The 24,260-nt window shown below is 31.0% G+C and overlaps 2 protein-coding genes across 6 annotated transcripts; one reads left to right on the top strand and one right to left on the bottom strand.

Annotated features, from left to right (window-relative positions):
• Nucleotides 1-10,353: 10,353 nt before the first annotated feature.
• LOC146936026 (F-box protein At4g22280-like) lies at nt 10,354-14,456 on the bottom strand. 2 transcript variants are annotated; one of them, XM_085751050.1, is made up of 4 exons: nt 14,278-14,456; nt 13,222-14,133; nt 12,858-13,059; nt 10,354-10,557 (listed from the first exon to the last, which is right to left on the bottom strand). In XM_085751050.1, exons 2-3 carry the CDS (start codon nt 14,110-14,112, stop codon nt 12,874-12,876), a joined length of 1,077 nt encoding a protein of 358 aa, XP_085607176.1. In that variant the 5' UTR covers nt 14,113-14,133; nt 14,278-14,456; the 3' UTR covers nt 10,354-10,557; nt 12,858-12,873. The 2 variants fall into 2 exon arrangements, with proteins under 2 accessions (XP_085607176.1, XP_085607177.1); XM_085751051.1 differs by lacking the exon at nt 14,278-14,456 and having other exon boundaries at nt 13,222-13,377; nt 13,707-13,829.
• A 2,695-nt stretch (nt 14,457-17,151) lies between these two features.
• LOC146936025 (putative F-box/FBD/LRR-repeat protein At1g78760) lies at nt 17,152-23,455 on the top strand. 4 transcript variants are annotated; one of them, XR_015030425.1, is made up of 5 exons: nt 17,401-17,550; nt 18,460-19,410; nt 19,528-19,691; nt 22,063-22,208; nt 23,200-23,455. XR_015030425.1 is itself a non-coding variant. In XM_085751049.1 (5 exons), the coding sequence occupies exons 3-4, from the start codon at nt 18,472-18,474 to the stop codon at nt 19,684-19,686; spliced, it is 1,098 nt and encodes a 365-aa protein (XP_085607175.1). In that variant the 5' UTR covers nt 17,430-17,550; nt 17,656-17,718; nt 18,460-18,471; the 3' UTR covers nt 19,687-19,691; nt 23,200-23,455. The 4 variants fall into 4 exon arrangements, 3 of the variants coding, with proteins under 3 accessions (XP_085607173.1, XP_085607175.1, XP_085607174.1); XM_085751049.1 differs by lacking the exon at nt 22,063-22,208 and adding an exon at nt 17,656-17,718 and having other exon boundaries at nt 17,430-17,550; XM_085751047.1 differs by lacking the exon at nt 22,063-22,208 and having other exon boundaries at nt 17,152-17,550.
• The last annotated feature ends 805 nt before the right edge of the window (nt 23,456-24,260 follow it).

The following is a 24,260-nucleotide window of genomic DNA, read 5'->3' as shown; positions in this document are numbered from 1 at the left end:
ATCTTAATAGTGTGACAAGTATAGAAAGAAAGAAAAAAATGTTAAACAAGTGATCAAGTTTAACAATCATGAAATGACACTACTAGTACGTAATTAAACATAAATCCAGACAAATTCTGTAAATAATACTTACTCCAAGGCCATAAGATCCGTATATCAATATTGTGCAAATGTAGCAGCAATGTGATGTTTCTCTACAGCCTCCTTGATCCATGATGAGACTATCTGAATATGATATTTTATTAATAGAATAAAAATAAAGAAAAGTAAATTTTGATAAACAAACCGATGCAGATATGGATTGGCTAACATTGTGTACATACAAGTTTATAAAAAATAAATTGTGATGTCAGTTGAAAAAAGTAAGATTTGTGATACATACATATACACATAAGTTGAGAAAACGTATATTATGATACATTAAGGATAAATATGAAAAACAAATACTATAATACATAAATGTCTTTTGATACATCAAAGATAAATATGACAAAGAAATATTGTATTACATAAACAAGTTGAGAAAAATAAATTTTGATTAAAAAAACAGATACAAATTAGGATTGACTAACATTGTGATACATATATGTTTAGAAAAGTTGTATTGTGTTGCATGTTGAGAAAAGTAATGTTTGTGATACATACAAATACAAATATGTTGAGAAAACTTGATATGACAAACAAATATTGTAATACAAAAACAAGTGGAGAAATGTAAATTTTTGATAAAAACAAATACAAACAAGGATTGACTAACATTATGATGCATACAAATTTAAAAAAAGTTGTATTCTGATGCATATTGAGAAAAGTAAGGTTTGTGATACATACAGATACAAATAATTTGAGAAAACTTGTATTATGATACATTAAAGATAAATATGACAAACAAATATTGTAATACATAAACAAGTTGAGAAAAATAAATTTTGATAAACAAACAAATGGAAACAAGCATTGACTAACATTGTGATACATACAAGTTTAGAAAAGTTGTATTGTGATGCATGTTGAGAAAAGTAAGGTTTGCGATACATATTGAGAAAACTTTTTGTTATGATACATCAAGGATAAATATAGCAAACAAATTTTGTGATACATAAACAAGTTGAGAAAATGTAAATTTTGATAAACAAACAAATACAAACAAAGATTGACTAACATTGTGAACATACAAGTTAAGATAAGTTGTATTGTGATTAATGTTGAGAAAAGTATTGTTGGTGATACATAAAGATACAATTAAGTTGAGAAAACTTGTATTATGTTACATCAGTGATAAATATGAACAAACAAATTCTGTGATACATAAACAAGCTGAGAAAAAATAAAGTAAATTTTGATAAATACCCATAAGCGAGACTATAACCAGAAGAGAGACAAGATACAAAAGTAAAAGGAGAGTAATGTACTTGACTAATATAAGTAACATAATAAATGTAGCCACCTGAACCATACACTCATATTCCGTAAGGTCTACATTTCGATATTGTGAGTAACTTTGACTAATTTTTTAACTAACCAATTCTTTTCTAAAAAGTTTTATACCATAAACAGTCAATCATCAAATTAAGCAATCCTTGGGAAGTTGTGAGGCTAAGAGGTTGGACAACTCCATATTTTCAGGAGAACTTCTGTAACTATTGTCAACAATCATCTTTCCAAGCTCATTCTTCACAAAATCTATGTCATTCAAATCATCCATGGCATCTTTGAACCCCCAATAGAAAACTTTGATTCTTTTAAGTTGAATATTAATGACTCATGTTCCTATAAATTTGGAACATTTTTCTCTAAAAGCTATAACATATAATTCTATAAACAAAATTGGACACTTTTAAATTCTACAAACGAAATTAACCAAACGCACAAAATCAAAATCATGAAATAAACGAAAAAAACATCACATGTGACGACGACAAACTTCACATGTTTTTTCGACCGGTTAAGAATGAATGACATTGATGCCAATATAATGTAATACTTTTTATCGCTTATATTAGTATTGTCAAAATTTACTTAATCATAATGCAACATGTATCATATTATTATAACAACAGAGTGAGCATTTAGTATTTATCTCCTATCTTTCATAACATCTTGATAGTCAAGGTAATAACGACTTGACATTCAAGACTCATGTTATATATATATATACATATATACACACACACGAGCGCGCGCGCGTGCTTGCGTGCGTTCATGCAATGAAATAAACAAAGAAAATATTATCTTACAATATATAATAATAATAATAATAATAATAATAATAATAATAATAATAATAATAATAATAATAAAGTTGAGTCTTTGTTTGATTTTTTTCTCAATCTTGGAGCATCATTTTTAAATCACTAATATATATATATATATATATATATATATATATATATATATATATATATATATATATATATTGTAAGTTTTTTTTCCAATAAATAAAAACCAATGTTAGCCAATCCTTGTTTGTATTTGTTTTTTTTATCGAAATTTACTTTTCTCAACTTTTTTGTATCATAATATTTTTTATCATATTTACATATTTTCATATAGTCTCTCCCATTATTTACATATATATTATGCAAGTTTTTTTTGAAGTAAAATATTCATAAGGGTAGCCAATAGTAGCTTTGAGCACACGGTCTGGATGTGCGACCTCCTATGGCAACATTCATAAATGGAACCAACTTATATTTAATAATACATATGTATGGTATAAATATTTATATGTGCATTAATTGTTTTTATTAATATATGTCAAATCATTATAGGGTAACAATTCTTTTGTGCATATGTATTTATAAAAATTTCTTTTCTTTTGCAAATTTGTGGAAAAGAAGAAAAAACTAAATTTAAAAGAATAGATGAAAATAAATGAATAATTAACTTTGTTAATACTCCCTGGCTAATATCATAGTAGTAAATAACGTAATTTATAATGTTTGCATAATATAATCAAACATTGTTAAATCTTATGTGTTTATTTATAGAAAATTAACTCAGTTGTTTGACAAAAAATAGAAACATAATACATAAATGTAATAAATTTTCAAATTGAGAATTTCTTTATATTTCTAACATATATGATATGTATTCTCACATGACATGCATGAATCAAATAAACTTATTTAATACATAAAGAATGAGAAAAATATGTATTCTTTGAATGATATAACGGTGGTTCATGCATATAGTTGGTATTATTGTTTGTGATTGAAATACATGACTCTAAAACTCATACTCCCACCGTTTCAAATTATATGTCACTTTAGCAATTTTACATAGATTAAAAAATGTAGTCAATGTTGTATAGAAAAGAGTAAATGTGAGTTGTTTTACAAAAATATCTTTCATTAGTAGTATGGAAAACATAAATTAAAAGAATTCAAAAGAAATAAAGTAATAACTAGTAAGGGGCATAATATAATAATAAGCATTAATGATGTATTGATATTGTAAAGTGACATATAATTTGGAACAAACAACTTTTGTTAGAATGACATATAATTTGAAATGGAGGGAGTGTATAATAAATGAAGAATGGGACATATGTGTATTATGTTCAAGATATATTAGTGGTTATTGCATAGATTTTATGATTGAAATACGTTACTTCAAAGTCATGTTTAGTTCACGAACATGAGAGAAAATCAATTGTATATTATTTATCTAATATTTATTTAATTTTAATTTAATGTTAATTCAATATTAATTTTACTTTTTATTTAATAAACAAAACATGCATTCATCGAGGTTCGGTAAGTTTAATTTAATTTAAGTCAAGGGGGGATCAAAATTGCATTTAAGCCTTAATTTAATTAATAATGCAAAAAAAAGTATAACAATTATAATTATCGGCTGCGACAAACTAGTGCCTACTTACCAAAACCTCTTTTCATATTCACTTTTCTTTGATTTAAATAACATAACATAACAGAATGTGAGTGATGCTTGAATGACAATATTCGTAACATACTGTTGTATTAAATAACATAACATACCCTTGTAATATTAGTCTTTGCGCATGAACGCATTTTTGATCCTGAAGAATGTGAGTGATGCTTGAATGACAATATTCGTAAGGGACAAAAGGCAGGCGACAAAGAGTTGGTAACATTCCTTCCAACAACATTATTTGTTTAGCCCAAGCCCAAAATTCAAATATTTGAAAATAAATTTACAATTTAAGATTGTAGCATTATTAGTTTGAGAAATAAGTTGTAAAAACTATAAAATAAAATAAAATAAAAACCCATGTAAATGCAAACAATAAATAATAAAAACAAAAAATTGAGTTTAACTTCGTCCATACGAAGAATGTTATTGAAGTAAACATTACTTATAATAACAAATGTACTTACAATTCTATATTCTCATTGTTTCACCCAGAATTCAAGACATCTTAGAATTGATTGATATTTCTCAGATACAAGGATTTTACATATAAGAGACCGCAATATTCTAGAATAATAAATCAACATTTGATCAACAACCCTCCGTATCTTCAATATAACCAAACAAAAGGAAGGTGATGGTGAACAATAAATTGATTTGTCACTATTTCTCCGTCATCTCTCTAGGACCTCAAACTCCTTGTCAAAAAAAAAAAATTTACTCATTCTATTTTAAAATGAGTGTCGTTTAGCAAAAAAATAAAATTTGAAGAAAGATTGACAAAAATTGACAAAAGATTTTGGTCATAAATCAAGTCTAATTTTCAAAATTGACAAAAAAACATTCTCTATATTGAAAAATAAAAAATTCAGATGTTGCACTTTTTGGTTGTTTTAATGCTAACGCAGTTTTATGTCATGCAACTTTAGTTTGTTGCAATTTTATGATAAAATTTATTATCCGATTTATTATTTTTTACGTAAAAATATAGTGAAACTAGATTATACAATTATTTTTTTAAAATAAAAAAGTTGAGTATTTTTTATGAAAAAATGTGAGAATTCATCATTTAGTCATTTAATATTAAAAAAAAACATAAAAATAATTTGAGTGACCCACCACTCAACCAACCGAAAATTAGTGGGTTTGCCCAAACCGGCCAATAGTATAACGAGTGGTTATTTTACCTCACCTAAACCCGGAGTACCATATATGATTCGGATATTGGATTTGGCCAAATTCAACCTAAACCGACCCACGTACATCCCTATTTTTAGTCGTTAAACTTTTTGAAAAGAAAAATAAAAATAGAGGAACATTGATTATTATCGAAAACATGACAACTTTTTTCTTAGCCATCAATTAGCCATGATGTTTCTCTTTCAAATCGTTTAGGTGTCCCTCTTATTTTTTTGTCAATTTCTCCTTTAGGTGTCCCTCTTATGTTTTTGTCAATTTCTTATATTGCTTATAAATTCATATTTTACCGTGCGAGTAACCTACGATGCATCCGGCTTTTAGATTGCCAGCAAATGTCAGATAAAGGTTTCAGTGAAACTGTGAGGAAACTTCCACTCTTAGGAGGGACGGATGGAGAAAATTTGAATAATGGAGCACTATATATCTCTTTCAATTATTATTACATGTAGAGTTCTTAAAATATAGTACATAATTATTTTCGTCTCTAAATGTCTAAAATATTGTCACTATAATATTTGAATTTAACAAAGTGACTAACACATCTTCAAAAATATCCCTTGAAGCATTGTTATTGATCAATTTTACCAAGCAAAAATATATTTGAGGGCCAAATTAACTACTAGATTCACATTTAAAGATCAAAATAACTCGTTAAGACACATTTAAGTTTATATTTGTAATTTAATGTATATAAAGACTATAAAAATTTAAAACAACACCTCATACATTAAAATTACAAATAATTCACTCATCACATTGGTTGGTTCTACTAGAAAATAAAATCATTGGTTGGTCTAGGCTATGTTGAAAAATTGGCATTTTGCATCCGTTCTTCTCAATGTGAAAATTGCGATAGTTATCCTTCAAAAGATTCATAAACGAAATTTCCTTCAAGTTGATGATAACAAAAAAATCAACATGAACTTTTTGTTATTATCTTTTGTTAAATTTGCAAAAGTTGAAAGTTGATCTTGAAGTTAATGAATATTTTTTTGAAGGAAGTAGTGTAATGAATATTTGTGGATGTCCCTTTTTACTAATAGTTGTACTCACCTCTCCCTTAGGTTTTATCAAAAAACAGTCACACCTCCTCTAGCTGATTTTTTCTACATTGCCTGTTGATGATTTGAAGGTGATTTAGACCCTCTATACAAATAGTAAGACATGGTTGTAGTTTTTACATAAAAAGTGCATATGTTGAGTTTGATTTGTGCCGAATTTAAATTATTTATCGTCCAATTATTTATACACTCAAGGAGAAATAATAAATGCTAATTGCTGGTTGTGTTAAAGAAAAAAGCAAGAGACAAGTAGTGAATGAGACGGAAAAATAGAATTCTAGAACGAACTGCTCAAATTCAAGTCTTGCATTGTATAGGAATTCTAATTATTTTGAATAGAATCCTGCGATACAAAAAAGAAATAACAATAGTGAATGAGAATTTTAGGGTTTTAGAGAAGAAGAAAAAATAATTGTTGAAATGTTTGATTTCTTTCATATGAGCCATAAAGGTAAACTTAAATATAATCATTAGAGATAAAATAATAAACTGACATAATCTACTTATTTTCTATTACATGAAAGGTCAAGGGCAGGTTGCTTTTTAGTGGCAGTGTGGACGTTTCATAGTTCAAGCATTTTTGAGAAAAAAATAAATTGGCCTATAAACGTTGATCACGATTAATAGTGTTAATTCAATGGAGGAGGTGGATGTTTATTTCCAAACTAAAGGGATGTGGACGTCTTTTAAGGGTTAAGATCCTCTGCAACAAATGGAACAAATTACAAATGGAGAGGATCTTTACCCGTCTTTTAATAAAATCTTAGAGTAGATGTGCAATTTGCTAAAAATATTATTGGCAAATTTAAATATTCAACTCAAACCACTTTCTTAAACTCCTTCAACGTCTCAACCCTTTAACCACCGGGCAACATTTTTCGGGACCACAAACTTCAAATTTCATGGATAATAAATAAGTTCTATAACTTCCTTAAAAAAAATAATAATAAGTTCTATAACTAAATGTCTTCCACACTTTGTTAGCGCTTTTTAATTAAATGAGATAGTGAAACATTTTATTAGACCCTAAACTAAATATCATTGTGATCAACTCCCTCTGTTCTTTTTTGTTGTAAATTGGGTATCATCTAGATAACTGCGAAGTCAAATCTTTCGAGTCTTAAGGGAGCTAAAGAAGAGAAAAACTCTCCCTAAGAGTTTTAACCTTGTTTCTTGCCTAAATCTGGATTCGAACCCAAATCTTGTTATTTAGGAGTGTTCACGATGTGGTTTTATTTAGTTTTGAGGATAAAAATCATCTGAACAACAAGATAAAAACTATGTGGTTTGGTTTGGTGACTCGTATATGAATTGTACATCACAATGTCACTCGTTGGTGACTCATTTATATAAATTCAACGTGAAAACATTGAAGTGTAAAAAATGTATTATAATTATTCTCTTTTTTATTTGGAAATTTGTTAAAAACATTAATTTTTAGTAATTCTTTAATGACACACGACAAAACCACACTCAAAATATAGGAGGCAAAGTTAAAGAAGATAAGGAAGATTTGAATAGACTGGAAATAAAAGGCGTACCACTGGGGCTTTCAGATGCGGAGGTTTTGATAAAGAGAGTGATCTTCTCAATAATTTAAGCTTACGAATCTAAACTGCAGTATCCAGTGGTAAAAATTGAGAGCTAGATGGCTTAAGGATGAGGATGTAAATATTAAGTACTTTCATGGGTGTATAAATAAGAGAATAAGAGAAAATGAAATTCTTATTTTGAAGTGGAATGGCAGAAGGTTGAATGAAGCGGACGACATAAAGAAAACCATCGTTGATCATTTTCAGCGACACTTCTCGGCTAGGGGTAACAGACTTATCCCGACTAACATGAACTTAAAAAGAATTAATAGTGAAGACAAGGAGGAGTTAGTGCGGAAATTTTCAGAAGCAAAAGTTCGCAAGGTAATTTGGCAGTGCGATAGTTCTTAAATTCCAAACCCGGACGGTGTGAATTTTGGCTTTGTGAAAGAATTTTTGGAAGATGTCAAAACTGATTTCATGAGAGTTATGACCAAATTTCATGCAAATGATCGGATAGTTAAAGGGGTGAATTGTTCTTTCATTTTCTTAATCCCAAAGAAGGAAAATCCAGTGAATGGGCCTATATCCTTGATTGTGTGTATCTACAAGGTTTTAGCAAAAGTGTTGGCTAATAGATTTAAAAAGGTAATCGGTACAGTCATATCAGAGACACAATCGGCTTTCATTTTCGGTAGACAAATTTTGGATGGGATCCTTATAGCTAATGAAATTACGGATGAGGAAAAAAGGAAGAAAAAAAAAGTGTTAATGTTTAAAGTAGACTTCGAAAAGGCGTATAACTCAGTTGATTGGAATTTCCTTGACATTGTCATGTTGAAATGGGGTTTCATGAAAAATGAAGGAAATGGATCTCAAAATGCATGAAGACAACGTCAATTTTCGTATTGGCGGATGGAAGCCCCACTAAGGAATTTGAAATGGGTCTTCGATTGAGACAAGGTGATCCTTTGTCGCCATTTTTGTTTCTCATAGTTGCCGAAGGATTTCATATGTTGATGAGGAGATATGTGGAGTTGAGTTTGTTCGCAAGTTTCAAATTTTAGGGGGTGGTGAAGGATATTATCGCCTACAATACGCAGATTATATGTTAATCATTGGAGGAAAGGCATGGGGAAATATTCAAATTATAAAGAAAAAAATAGGATCTTCACTTTTTAAGTATCTTAGGCTACCAATCGGTGCAAACCCGAGACGTTTGTCTACCTAGTAACCAGTGGTAGATGCGGTTCGGTTAAGATTATCAAATTGGAAGCATAATCAGTTGTCCATCGGTGACCGCATGGTTATTATTAAATCAGGATTGTCAGTTTTCCTAGTCTATTTTCTCTCTTTTTTCAAGGCTCCATCAGGTATCATCTCTAAAATTGAATAAATTTTTAAATAATTTATTTGAGGAGGGAGTGAGGAGAAGAGAAAAGTAAACTCGGTTAAATGGGATAAGATGTGTAAGCCAATAGAAGAGGGGGGATTGGGAATGAAAAATTTGGGGCTTTAATGCCCTCTAGGCAAATGAAAGTTGAAATTAAGAAATGAGGGTTTTGGGCATTGGTATAGAGTTCTATCAAATATATATGGTGAGAGAGATGGGGTGTTTAGAGAGGTTTGGAGAGGCAATTCGGTCTAGTGGAACGATATATGCAATATAGATATAAGCGTTCAAGACACACAAAATATGTATTCGGTAAAAGAGGCGTATAAAATGTTGATGGAGGGATTGATAAGTATTCCCAATCCATCATGGTCGAAGGCTTGGCATAAATCAATCCCGTTAAAAGTTGCGTGCTTAGCTTGGAGATTATTTCAGAATAAAATAGCTACCAAAGATAACTTATTTAGGAGAGGAGTCATGGGTCAAGGATCCCTTCAGTGTGCAGGAGATTGTGGAGTTGAAGAATCTGTTTCTCGTCCTTTTTGAGTGTCCGGTTTTCGTAGCTAGGAGTTTCCTCGGTATTTCAAAAAGATATCTTGTTGCATTTAGATAATTTTGAAGGACTGGTGGGTGGTGGAAGGAAAGTCTGAAAGAGTTAATGCGGTGTTGTTCACGTGTATTTGGAGTATTTGGAAGACAAGGAATGAGAAGTTATTCCGTAGCAAGGTGTGCCTTGATAATATTGTTAAACTTGTGAAAAGGAATGATTTGAACTGGTTGAATTTGAAATAAATAAATACAAATTATAATATCGCACAATGGTACTCGAATCCAAGACACTATTGGTTCGGTCGAGGATTGGCTTTTGTTTTTGAGTTGTGTTAGTATGTTGGCAATTCAGATAGGCACTTCAGGTGTGTATCTGGTCATTTCCTCATCTGAGAATTTATGTTGGGCGTGTGGTTTTGCAGTTTTTGTAAGCAAGATGTCTTTTTTTTTTCCTTCCCTTTATTATATGAGTTCTTTTTTGATGTGAGTTGGTGTCTTCAGTGGGTGATGTTTTGAGCTACTGTTAATTTAGCTCTGTTTTAATCATCTAGCTCAGGTGCATCTTATTAGTCTCTCTATTTTGTGTTGGTGGTGGTGGACTTTTCAGTAATGAAGAAAGGATATAGAACTCATCAAACATACCTCAATCATGCATTAACTTGTAGTTGTACTAGACATAATGTATAGGAAATAGAAATAATAATGAATTTAAAATACTGTAAAATTTCTTACAAAATACTAAGCTTGCTTGATTATAATATATAGGTTGTGTTAATACTTTCTCCCAATTAATATTACATGAAATAGATAAAAAGATAAATCCCACAAGTAAACACAACTCAATAATAAGCATCAAGGTTTCCTTATCATTCACTTCATCCATGTTTTCGTCATTTTCTCCTTAGCTCTTCTGCTTTGTCATACAAACCTTGATTACAAGAAGTCAAAATCATATCAGGGACAAAAAATTTATTGAGCATAAGATTCATATTTTATGCAAGAATTACGCAATGCAAAGTCAATAGATATTGATTTCAAACATCTCACAATTCCAAAACAAGATAACTACTATGCCACCAGCACAAACATGAGGAATATCACAAGAGAACAATGAATGAAGAGACAAAGGGAGAAAATAAAGCCAATGTATGCCAATTCATTGATTCATGTTAGCAACATGTTCACAATATACAAAAGGGGACCCACTTGACCCAAATGTGCTACAAGAATGTTGCATTGCAGTTGAAGAGGAATTGGATTATGTATACTGATAAATCTGTTGGACCGTTGGAGCCAGGAACTTTTGAGGCATTGATGGATTTGTTTATTACTAAAGGGGGCTTCAATTAATCAGTACAAAACTCCAAGATGTATTAAGTCTAAGAAAGCACTTAAGTTGCTTAAGTCTAAAGTTTCGGCTTCTTTTTTTAGTCCTAGAGATCCTAAATGGGGTCCTAATTAATTGAGTCTTAAATAATTCACAACTTTTTAATTTGTGATCATGATGACTTAGATGTTTTGTTCAATCATAAAGTTGGTTATTGTAAAATAATTTGCCTTTCATCAACCAATTTGTAATCATCCTGATTTAAGATAAAATTTGCTCATGCAGCATGACCATCTTTTTTGCAAGCTAAATTAGCAACTTTTATAGCCTTATATATTCATGGAAATGAAAAGGCAACTAATCAAATCAAGTGTAGGGAGTAAAATGATGAAAAGAAGGATTATTTTAGAGGAAGGGAATTGATTGATAACAACAGAAAAGAATATCATGTATCCATATGACACATGCATGGGAGTATGAAAAGGCCTGACCTCATGAATTTTAGAGCATCCAATGATGAACATTAATAAAGATTCTTAACTATTTCATGGTGAGTTTTAGTATGCCACGTTAGATTTAAGAACGCTATTAACAATTTATTCCAATGATACAACCTTTCAAGAATTCAATTGGAATAAATTCCCACATGTACAGAAACATTTTGAATCTAAACTTTTAAAAATTAGTTAACTATTTTATAAAATCTTGAAAGGTTGTATCATTGAAACGATTTATTCCAATGAAAACTTTATAAAAATTACATTTGGTAAGAAAAAATTCTTCATTCAAAGACATTATAAAGTATTCACTACTTTTCGCATTTCCATGTGATTATACATTTGGTAAAATCTCATACTTGGATTATCTGCTTATCGACCTCATACGAGGCACCGACTATCACACAAGTACCTAGAAGTACCAGTGTACCACCTGTACGCTAATGAGAGCATTAACTCATGCTAGGAGATAGCATGTTCTCAAAATACCATCACTAAACATTGTCCAATATAAAGAATGCCACACCCTGTGGTCGGTAAGGCAATCTAGTCTATTGACTATAGTGATGAACATTGCATCTAACATCCAAAAATGATGTGAATGGGGTTTGATTTGATTTAATATGGGCTGGTACTGATTTGTTTGATACTTAAGTGGGGATACAACTACCAACAATGACTTGATTGGTAAGGGATTTGAATCACATGTGGAGAGATTTGACTTGGAATTCTTTTGTAAAAACTTTGGTTGAAAAGGTATCGTCTTATTTTTAGTGTGATAGATTTAAACGTAACATCTAGGAAAACGACCAAATATATAATTTGTTGTTAGGTATAAATTATAAGTTACTAGCATTCGGACATGTTTGTTGGACATGTTATCTAATGTTGTCCAACTACAGCAGCCAAATGCCATTTTCAGTTACCTTTATCTTCCTTGATGTGCCATCTGAATCTCCAAAGCAAATTTGACTATTGGTTCTATTGTTCATACATCAAACCTAGTACCTAATTATCTATCACTTAGCATCTATAAAATCATTCCACTACATTATACCTCCTACACAGCCAATACTCGTAGCAATCACAACTAACTTATCATTTGTGTCTAGTAATTTAGTCTAGAGCTTTAAATTACTTATAAGAAGATTACACAAATTATCTTCTTTTCACTCCCAATACTATTAAGACCTATAATTTTTTATTTTTACCACCGCTTTAGCTTTATCACTTGCTGCAAAGGTAAGTTTGTTTATCTACATAAGTGTTTTGTAATTTATGCACTGAAAAAGTAAGTTATGACTAGAGACATCATGGGAAACAGAAACAGAAACAGAGAACTATGAAAACATAAAATTGTTGAACCAAAAGATCTCACATTAACAAGTTGAATGACCACCTCACCTTAAAATGTAAGTTATCACCAGAGGAAGTTATGACCAGAGTAAGTTATCACGTTAACCATTGCTGAGGGTGAGTTTTGAAGCAAAAAGTCTACTATTCGACCAGGTATGGATGAGCGTGGGAACCTTCCTACTTTCAGTAACTTCAAGTTATACAAGGAAGGAAGCTCAACCTTCGATAATTCAGGAACTGAGGAAAGAACCTAAGCCATCAGGAAGTATTAGGATCAGTTTAATGCAAGTCGTATTGATAAAATTTATAAACACAACATAAAAAGCAGGCATATTAAGACAATATTGTTGTAATTTAAAGTGAAAAATGAAATGGAAGTTTCTTGCCAAAACCAAACATGCCTATAAAGTACCTGGAGAGCATCTAAAGAGACGGTCAATGATTCGATACTAGCAAACTCAACCAGCCAGCTAAGTAGAACCAATGAAGTCTCCGCTGAATCGCGCACATGTCTTAAATGAATATTTACATGCTTGATAGAAGAGAGGTTGCACTTGCTCCCATAGATCTTCAGCATAGTTTGACCAGTAAAAGAAAAGGTATGAAGACTTGGAACAGATAGCTCAATTTCGAAATAGGTAAAAAAACCCGTAAGTATAGTTAAATTAACAAGCTTGGGACTTGATATGCAAAGATTTTGTGCATTAGGAACCATACAATTATCAATGATCAAACTATTTAACATTTTAAATGCCGAAAAGGGCTCGACACGACCATCATCATTACTACAAAAGTCAAATCTTTGAAGAGACAAGATGGTTAATGCCGGCAAATCTAGATACTTTGGAAATAATGTTCCAGAGACATGGGAGAGGTTAAGAGAAGTGAGAGTATTACATGAAAAGAAGCATGAAGGAAAGCGTAGAATAGAAGCAGTGACGTTGATTCGTAACCGTTGGACGCTGTGTGAAACAGCATATTTTACAATCTTTTTTAGTAGGTAAGGCTCCACATTACCTGCACGGTGAAAATCGAGGGCCTGCAGTGCGGTTGAGTCATCGCGATGAGACAAAACATGAGACACAAATTTGGTGAAAGGCCGGACAGTCTGGAAGTGTCTAGTACTGAATGTAAGGGTAGTAAGAAACTTCCATAGATTCTTCCATCTCTTGGAGAGTATACAAGTTTGTACTGCCTCTTTCGTGTTGAAAAAGGAGAGAATGTGAAGTACAACAGAATCAGGCAAGTCACTGAGGCGATCTTGTTTTCCATCATCGGTATATTTTTGTTTACTTCGTTTCATTGTCTCAGATATGATTCTGACCTGTGATTAGGGTTACAGAGAAATTGAAGGTGAAACCAAATCAAAAACTAAATTCATTATGAAACAACATCAATAATAAAGCAGTGATTCAAAAATTGAATGGAAAAAGGGAAATCGAAGGAAAATGTTGAAAAAATAACTTACAGTACTGTTAGGCTTTGTAGCTGTGGAGGAATGATGGATGCAGAGATGGAGACAGAGAGAAGAAGATGAGCTGGAGATGGAGAGTCAGTGACAGTGAGTGGCGTTGCCTCAGTCGTCGCCGGAGAGAAGAAGATGACCGTAAAGACAAGAAAGCGTAGTTTCAGGGTAATTTTCACATCTGTTAAATATGTCAATTTTTTCTTTTAATTCATCTAAAAATTTCATCTTCGCTTTAAAATGAACTCATATGCAGAATTCATATTGAATAAAATTTTACATAAAAATTCATAATATTATAAGGATCCCTCCAAAAAAAAATTTTTTTTACTAAAATATGAATTAAATATGAATTTTATATTTTTTGTGGTAAACACTTATATTTAATTTATGTTTTGTTAAAATATTCTAATTTTTTGAGTAATTTTTACAATATTTTATACATTTCTGCACAATTTCATTAATAAATATAAAAATTTACTTAAAAATAGGGACCAAAAGTGTAGGTTGAAAATCTTAGAAGTTGGTATATTTATAAGGACCAAAAATATATTTAACTCATTTCGTATGATCAATTTACCATTCTATTTTTTTTTTGAAAAGTAATTATGTTTTTAATCCAATAAATATGTCAACATTTCATTTTAATCTCTTTAAAAAAATTTAATTTTTAATTTCTAAAAAAAAATTTATCTTTATTTTTTGTCCCTCTTTTGAAACAAACTCGTATGTAGAATTCATAATTTTAAATAAAATTTTGCAGAAAAGTTCGTAATATTATAATAATATCTTCCAAAAGAAATAGAATTTTTTAACAAAATATAATTTAATATGAATTTATATATTTTTATGGTTAAAATTTCATATTTAATTTGTGTTTGTTAAAAAAAATTATTTTTTTTGATTTTTTTTTACAATATTATACACATTTCTGCACAATTTCATTAAAAAAATACAAAAATTAACTTAAAAATAGATATTTGATATAAATTAAAATTATAAGTACATATATTTGTAATTTTCAAATGTAATAAACTTAACAAACCATATTAATATTTTTAAATGACACCAAAAATTCTTATCATTTTTAATAACACCAACGTATAACATTATTATAGAGAAATTTATTTAAGCATATAATTTGAATAACCAAAAAATCAGTCCAAAATCTTCTCAAAATCCTCTATTCTCTTGATATATAGCATAAATACTTATCTAGTTTGTTATACGTTTAAGTAGAGCTGTCAAAACGGGCTACCCGGCCCGTGTCGAGCCGGCCCATGACGGGCTCGGGCTTTGGCGGGCCGGGCCAAAAAGACTCGGAAGATAAACGGGATCAAAAATATTTGTCCAAGCCCGGCCCTTTGCGGGCTACGGGCTTTCGGGCCTGCCCGGTTACTTAAAGTTTTTAATTAAAAAATTACACTAAAAAAATACCAATCAATGCTAAACTTCACAAATTACCAATGTTAATTTGTCATGTGCCAAATATTACATATTAAAGTAGACATTGCCAACAAATTACATTCAAATTCACAATAATACAACCAAAAGAGCAACATAAAGTTACAAACAGTAGGGCATATTATTTGGATACTACATGATGGATTGGTATAGCTAGTTACAAACAGTAGTTACTAATAAAATGGTAGGGCATACAAGATTTCTACCTTATTCAAATTGAAAGGTCATTGATCAGCTAATGAAATTATCATCTCCTACACGATAGTTAATACAAATGTATACAAGTTTCCACTTTCAACCCATAATGAAATGATCAGTGACCTAAAAAAGTAGCTTTCAATTGGATATTACATGATGGATTGGTATAGCTAGTAGTAATAGTGTAAACTATTGTTTTTAACTATAACTACAAGGGTAAGGAAATCACATTATTTAGAAGCTTGGTTATAAACCAGAGAGTCTTCGTTGGAGGATCTTGGGTTCAGTCATGGTTTTCCTTGTGAATGTCGCAGAGAACACGTAGAGTGTGAAGTGTGAACTGGTTTCCTTTCCTTTGTGAATATGTTATGTATTTGGGATTTTGGGTTGGACTAAGGCAAACATTAATTTATTTTTTTCCCTAGACCTAATACTGGTGGGTTGGGCTGTACGAAATTTAATGTTAAAAAATAATTATAAAATAAACGGGCTACCCTCGGCCCGGTCGGGCTAGCCCGCAACGGGCTCGGGCCTCAACGGGCTCGGGCAAAAAAGGCCCGGTTTTAAATGGGCTCAAATTTTTATCTCCAAGACCTACATTTTTTCGGGCTTTTGCGGGCCTGCCCGGCAGGCCCGGCCCGTTTTGACAGCTCTACTTTTAAGAGACAGAGAAAAAAATAGACATATACTTGTATCGTGTTTTTACACTTTTATTTGAATATTTGAATTTATATTTATCTATTTGTTATATGTGTTATTTGTATTGAAAATTGAGGGTAATTTACAAAGAAGAAAAACCAACCCAAAAGAACTATTTTCTTTATATATAGTTTATATGTATGTGTGTCTGTGTGTGAACTTTCTCATGATTTAATTGTTCAGGGATTCGTCTACAAATAGCAAATTAGTTTAGTGATCTAATTTATGTATATCATTGTTGACTAATCGTTGATTTACGGATGTCTAACGAAACGACTTGATTGTAAAAAGATAAAAAAGTTAAGAACTTTGTTACAACTTTTTTTTAATTCATAAATGTTTAAAATAAAATATTTTGACGAAAGATGTACCAATATATATATATATATATATATATATATATATATATATATATATATATATATATATATATATATATATATATTGACGAAAGAGAATTATTGGTTAAAGACACCAAAGCCAGAGTTAAAATCATCTCCATTTATTATTCTCTCTATTTCATCTATTTGAAGAGATATAGACACAAAAAAAATTTCAAAAAACTAAAAAGTAATTAATAATGGTGGGACCCATTTAATAATAGGATCCACTATCTATTTTATGTGTTTATCTCTCTCCAAATTGCATACTCTATCATCTAGAGGATCTATGATGGTGGTCCCCATCATAGATCGATCTTTACCCCAAAGTCAAAGGCACTACCCGGCATTTAAAGCCAACAAGACCTAACTTTTCAGGACCTGTATCAAAGGCAAGTGTTGTTTGACGATGGGGACCCATCTCCGTGGTATGTAACCCTACATCCATCTCCGCCGAATCCAAAAACTCCTTCTCTCACTTTTGTTTGTGTTCAACTTTGCCTCATTCCCGTCTCCGTCTAATCAATCAATCAATGTAAGCATATTACTCCCTCTTTTCACTTCCATTTTGCACAAATTGCTTTCATGAGTTGAGTTGTACCCGTTTTGCTCTAATCTGTTACCCAATCTCCTTGTAAAGTTTGAATCCAATGCTCTAAGACATTATCTTTGGTTCTCCCTGTTGAGCTATCCAACCCATTTTGTAAGTGTTTGTTTGTTAAAACTTTTTTTTGAGCTTATAGATTATGTCTTGTAAGTTCATTTGACTAAAAGATACTTGTTTTCTCATGAGTTTATAGATTATTTTTATAAGCTTATAGCTGTTTGTGATAAGTTTATTAGTAGCTTATAACTTATCACTTTTTATCTCAATTTTACACCTGCAATCTTTATTGAAAATATAAATATTAATTAAATTAGCATTTTTTTTTATGTCATTTCATATTTATAACCTACTTCAACCACTAATTTTACGAAACAATAAAAATTCTATTACTAATTTTACGAAACAATAAAAATTCTATTAGATAGCTTATCCGCTATCAGTTACAAGCTAGCTAGCTAGGTTATAAGTCATTTGATATAAGCTAGCTTATCAGGTATCCACTATTTTTTACCAAACCTACCTTTTACCTATCAGTTACAGGCTAGCTAGGTTATAAGTCATTTGATATAAGCTAGCTTATCAGGTATCCACTATTTTTTACCAAACCTACCAAATCCATGAGCGGTTCGGGTTGGGTCAACATATCTATAATCAAAAGTAATTTAGTAATTTTCACCCGTTTTTGAGACAAATTTATTACTCAAACTATGGTTCTTATTAAAAAGGGATGAAGTTAGTAAATAATAGTTAGATGTCATTCTATTATATTTTATGAAAATTCTAACAATTAGACATTTTATCACTTTGTTGCATAATCACTTTTCTATTCTCTCTTAGATAATCATAACAATGAAGAGAGGAAGGCATAACCATAACCAAGAGAAGAATGAAGACAGGCTCAGTGACTTACCTGAGTGTATTCAACTTAACATTCTCTCCTTTTTGGACCCAAAAGAGGCAGTCCAAACTTGTATTCTCTCCAAAACATGGAGGAATATCTGGAAATCTCTTCCCATCCTTAAATTAACTTCTAGACACTTTAAGAATCTCAAGGGTTTCACCAAATTTGTCACTAAAATCTTGTCTCTTCGCAATGACTCAACCGCACTGCACACCCTTGATTTTTACTATGGGGGTACCATAAATCCTCGCATACTCCAGAAAATTTTGAAATATGCTTTTTCACATAAAGTCAAGGAATTACAAGTTGATGTCGAATGTCGTATTCCACAATTTCCCCCTTCCTTCTTTACATGTCACACATTAACGTCTCTTAAACTTCGTGTTACCTTACATCCTTATCGCAATTTATTTCCAAATTCTCTGAATTTACCAGAAATAACCAACTTGTCACTACAAGGCTTTATCTTTTGTGTTGGCGATGATGGTCAAGTCGATCCCTTTTCGACATTAACCAAATTGAAAAGTTTGATCATTTCCAGTTGTTTAGTTCAGGATGAACAAAACCTCTACATATCGAGTGCCACACTTGCCGATTTAACAATACGAACTAATTATTATCGGCATGAGATCAAATTTCAGTTATCCACTCCAAGTATTTGCACCTTTGCTTACTGGGGCCATGTTCCTTTTCAGAAACTATGTGCAAGCAATAACAATCTCTCTTGTCTCAAAAACGTAGAACTTTGTGTAACTGTTGGTCACGGAATGTGGTCAAAGAGTGTAGAAATGCGGTTAAATTCCACAGATAATCCTTTGCTTCTACTCAACTTGTTGGTTGAGCTTGCTAATATCGAATCATTGACAGTTTCTTCATGGACTCTACAGGTAATTTATGTAATCTGTCTGAGAGAAAATTTAGCCGTTTGACTTTCAGTTTTCAGTTTTTATTACAACATATTTTCTTCCATACTTTCTGATTTAGAGTCTTCTGGCATTGATTAGGTTCTCTCGTTAGTTCATGATTTATCGAAGGTTGAGTTCAATTCTTTGCATAACTTGAAGTCACTTAAAGTAAATAGTTTCAAACGATCAATACCTGATGGAATATTGGACTTTTTGCTTCAAAATGCACCATCCGCAAAGGTTGACATCTTGCCTTGATTAAGGTAAATGTGCATTCAACTTGTTAAACACAATTTTTCTGGTTTGGTTTTTGCCTTCTTTTTTTTTGTTATTGTTTCCCTCGGCTCCCATTTACATGTTTGATCGAATGTTGATTACACTGTCTGACTCATTTGATTTTTCTTTGTTATACATGTTCGATAAAATGTTAAGTTGATAGGTTTTGAAATAGTCTCACTAATTTTTTGCTTCTTATTTCCTTTAACTGGTATCTGCTTTGGTTTTTCGTTAGTGTGCAACATAGTGCCTCTAAACTTTTAAAGATGGTGAAATAAGGATTGACTTCCTATTTTCTTGATGTTATTATTGTCTGATAAAATGAAAATGACCTACTTCTTTGAGTGCATATATGGCTTGTAATCTGAATTTGTGGGGAAGTTAATACAAATTCATACTCTTGATCGTGTTACTTTATAAGTTGAAACCATAACCAAGTTCACACAAGAATAAAAGCTTAAATATGTTGGGTTTTGCACTAAAGGCATGGTGTAGGATACAAAAGGTAGAGGATTATGCGATACAAAAACTTGTCCGAGAAATTGGAATCAAGAGAGTCCTCAAACCTGGGAGGCATGATAAAAGGAAAACTCATGCCAAGAGATATTTTTCTACTTATTAAAAAATTTCTCTTGTATCTTTGTATTCAACGTTTTGTGAGTTTAGAACTTAGGTGTCCCATTCTCATTTTCTAATCGAACAAAGCTTTCTAGGTTAAACTGTATTGGTGCCCTTAACATTTGTATTAAAGTTGAGTTTTATTTTCATGTGCTTTTGCGTTATTAGGTTCATGCAAATATTCGAATCCTCTGAGCATAGATATTATGAAGGGAAAGATTTTTGTACCGATAATTGTTAGCTGTATGTATTTTTTTTTTTTTTTTAAGAAGCTAAATTAGCCCACCAAGCAATCTTTTTTGTTTATTCTTTAATTATTTTGGACAATATATATATATATCTGGGTTTTGCTAGAAGACACCCTTTAGAGGTGTCTTTTAGCAACCCACACCTCAAGATGTGATTTCCACTTTTTAGTTATAACTTTGCTAAAAGACACCTTCATAAAAATTAGTTGGTGTCTTTTAACAAATGCTCATAGAATAACTTGCTAAAAGACACCTTCATAAAAGGTGTCTTCTAGCAAAACCCTATCTATATATAGAGGGCATATCAAGTGAGAGGACATCTTATAATGAGAGATGAGAGGGTTAAATCACAACCCTTCTCTTCTTACGCGTCTTCGCTCTTCTCTCAAACTTCTCCAATTCCTCAAACTTCAAACCCAGTAACTCATCATCCTTCAACAATCTAATCCTTCTTCTACTCCCAAAACCTCAAATCGTTCCTGTTTCAAATGATCAGATCTAAGGATTGAGTGAGTGATTTGAAAAATTAGGCGATTTATGTTCTTTGTCTCTCTTTGATGATGCCTCGTTTTGGAGTTTATGGGTTGTTCATTAATTTTTCTTTTGATTAAAATTTAGTTCACTCAAATGAGAAAGAAGGAGATTAATATTATAGTAGTAGAACTCGTTTTGGAGGACAAAATAGTAGTAGAACCGCAAATCCCTAATATTAATTTTTCAAATCCCTAATTCTTGAATCTGAGTTCTATGAACAATAAAAAAGAAATCAAAGTTGGTCCACCGATTTCCAAATGGGCACAACGAAATCAACCATGAGCTTATTATATATTTGATTGAAAATCTGTGAAATAATTGAGAGGAAACAATCTATTAATGAACAAATACGATGATTTGGATGTGAACTTTGAGCAATGAATGAATATCTGAGAAGAAGACATGGAGATGGAGAGGCAACAGTAGTGCATTATAAGGAAAATTTAATCTGAGCCGTCTATTTACATCCTATGGTTGTGATTTAACTCTCTCATCTCTCATTATAAGATGTCCTCTCACTTGATATGTCCTATATATATATATATATATATATATATATATATATATATATATATATATATATATATATATATATATATATATATATATATATATATATATATATATATATATATATATTATATTTTGGACATTGTCGATATCAAGCTGATTTAATACTGAAGGGTTAAACTTACTAATAAGTGGTGAAAGGATATAGAACTACAATGGCTCAGTTGCAAGAGAGCAAAACTTCTATTTGTTTTTTTTTTTAATAATTTGTTCGAATATGTTAAAATTGTTTATTCATATCAGACTAAAGAAGTGCGCATTGGAAAAATGGATTTAGGAGTGCTTAACTGGTTCAGCCAAGCTAGTAACTATTATAGTGAATCAATAGTCCATTAGATGAAAGTATTTTACACTTAACTAACAATGTAATAGAATTATGTTATGCCAGATGTACATAGCTGTAAGATTCACTAGCAATTGCTAGCCACCTTTAAGAGAGGAACCTGCAATAGCAGGTTACGACTAGCTATGATAAATTCAGCGGTGTAACAGAATTCTAATAGATTTCAGATGAATGAAAAGTTAGATTCACAGGTATTCTCTCTAGTTTCCATAGATGTCCATGTTATAGTTTTGAGACCATTTTACATAACTTTTGTTGTCCTAGTCCTAGCTGATATTAATATGCTTTGTACCTTATAAAGAAATGTTGGAAAGGTTTTTGAATGCTAATGTTGGATTTCCATGCCATTTTTAAATGGTGATTGACCCATGTGATTATGATATTTCATATATTAAATAGTGTTTTGTTATTGAAATGCAGTTCTGCAAAGCAAAGTTTATCATATATAGATGTACTGTTGTTATCTTTGTATCAAGAAAATTAAGTCCTATGATAATCAGAAAGAGGTATTGGAAAGAAACTCCGAATAGGAAAGACACTTCAACTAGTTGTGCTACCTGATTTCAAATTGAAGATAGACTCCATGATTTACTTTGATTCTAAATACTTTGATAGTCGTCATGATTTACTTTGATTCTAAATACTTTGATAGACTCCATGATTTACTTTCATTCGAAATACTTGCTGATATAAGGTCTGCCAATCTCATGTTAATGTCAGAGTATGTTAAAGAGTCCCACATCAAATAGGAGATGGTCTAGACAAGTGTTTATAAGTTGGCCCAACCACGATTTTGGAGAAACAAGTGTTAACTTTGTGAACTGATGAATGAATCCTCGTTTCATTTTCCCTTTTTATTTTATTTTATTTTGTGTATCTATTCATTTTCTTGAATTCAATACAAAAATATTTCCAATGTGTGATGTGCTTTTGAGAATCAAATTAAGTTGAATTGCGCTGTCAAGAAATCAGTAACATTTGATCTAATGGTTCACCTTTTGACTTTAGTATGAATTTATCATTGACATCAATGGCGTCAGTTTGTTTCTGAAAGCCATGTAACTGTGTTGGTAATTAGACTAATGAGTGATAATGCAACAATTAATTTTTTTCAATTTTATGGTTTTTATTTTCTTTAGCTGTCATAGTATTGATCTCTTTGTTGTCAATTTGTTTTCGCAGCTGTGTCATCAAATATTGCTGTCAAGATCTTAACATATTGGATGTGTTTCGTTCGTATGTTTGCTCAGATCCTCGGAGTTACATATCAGATTGCCAGGCAGCGCAGGGGGCAGAGGCATCGTAGGTAGCATGGCTGATTATCATTAGACTTTTTTTTTTATGTACTTTTTGACTATGATGATGGTGATGTATTATTATGACATGTTCCGTACATTTTCGTATTTTTATGACATGTACGTACGTACGTTTTATATTATTTCTTGTGCTTTAATTTTATCCTGTTAAATATTATTTCGTACATTTTATATTCATGAATTTGCAATTGGATGAGAAAACTTGTTTATCATGTTAACGATGAAAAATGGAAGTATAAAAGAATTTGAAATGGAAGTTGAGCTACTGGAGATGGAACCAAACACGTAGCGGCAGTTAACTACTGTTGGCACCAACGGCAGTTAACTGCTGCCAGTTTGTAGAATGGTTGTTAACAACCGTTGGGGGATATTTAGTAAATTACTTGTGTTATTATGAAGTTTTCTACGTCAGAAAAACAATTTACATACTTTATTTGACAATTTTGGGGTGCGATTTTTTTATAAAAAAATTTGGTATTCAATTTTGGGGTCCCGTGTAAAGGCAAAACAAAGTTTTGTATAGATTAGTCCCATGTATGGATTTATGGTCATGTCACCTATCACCTCCTTGCAAACAATTGAAGTTACTTGCTGAAAAGTGTATTAAAACAAACCATATTTTAGAAATTTGCGTCCAGTATCTATAAATAAATTTTGTTATCATGTTCGTTGAGTTGAGAGTTTAGTGTGGAATTCGTAATCATTTAGTACATGTTTCTCTGCCCTAAAGACTCTCTAACTTACTACAGTTTCAGAAATTCTATAGGAGAAATCAACAAATATTTATTAGGAGAATTCTTTCATATTATGAAGTTTTGTAGGATATTGATACTAATAAGCAAAATTAATTCAAATTTTTTAAAATAACTTGATACTAATAAGCAAAATTAATTCAAATTTTTTAAAATAACTAAATAGAAAAAACAT

Source organism: Medicago sativa, chromosome 3 (genome assembly GCF_051527215.1).
Source record: "Medicago sativa cultivar Bolivia chromosome 3, Bolivia_mono, whole genome shotgun sequence".
Taxonomy (NCBI): Eukaryota; Viridiplantae; Streptophyta; class Magnoliopsida; order Fabales; family Fabaceae; genus Medicago; species Medicago sativa.
Note: the sequence above shows the minus strand (reverse complement) of the source record. Positions and strands in the feature narration are given on the sequence as shown.

What these genes read in the sequence shown, in the direction of transcription:
- LOC146936026 (XM_085751050.1), bottom strand. Translation starts at nt 14,112, where the DNA reads ATGAAACGAAGTAAACAAAAATATACCGATGATGGAAAACAAGATCGC. An exon ending in TCTCTTTAGATGCTCTCCAG is followed by an intron (nt 13,060 to 13,221) that starts GTACTTTATAGG and finishes CTGATGGCTTAG; the next exon opens with GTTCTTTCCTCAGTTCCTGA.
- LOC146936025 (XM_085751047.1), top strand. Translation starts at nt 18,472, where the DNA reads ATGAAGAGAGGAAGGCATAACCATAACCAAGAGAAGAATGAAGACAGG. An exon ending in TTTCTTCATGGACTCTACAG is followed by an intron (nt 19,411 to 19,527) that starts GTAATTTATGTA and finishes GGCATTGATTAG; the next exon opens with GTTCTCTCGTTAGTTCATGA.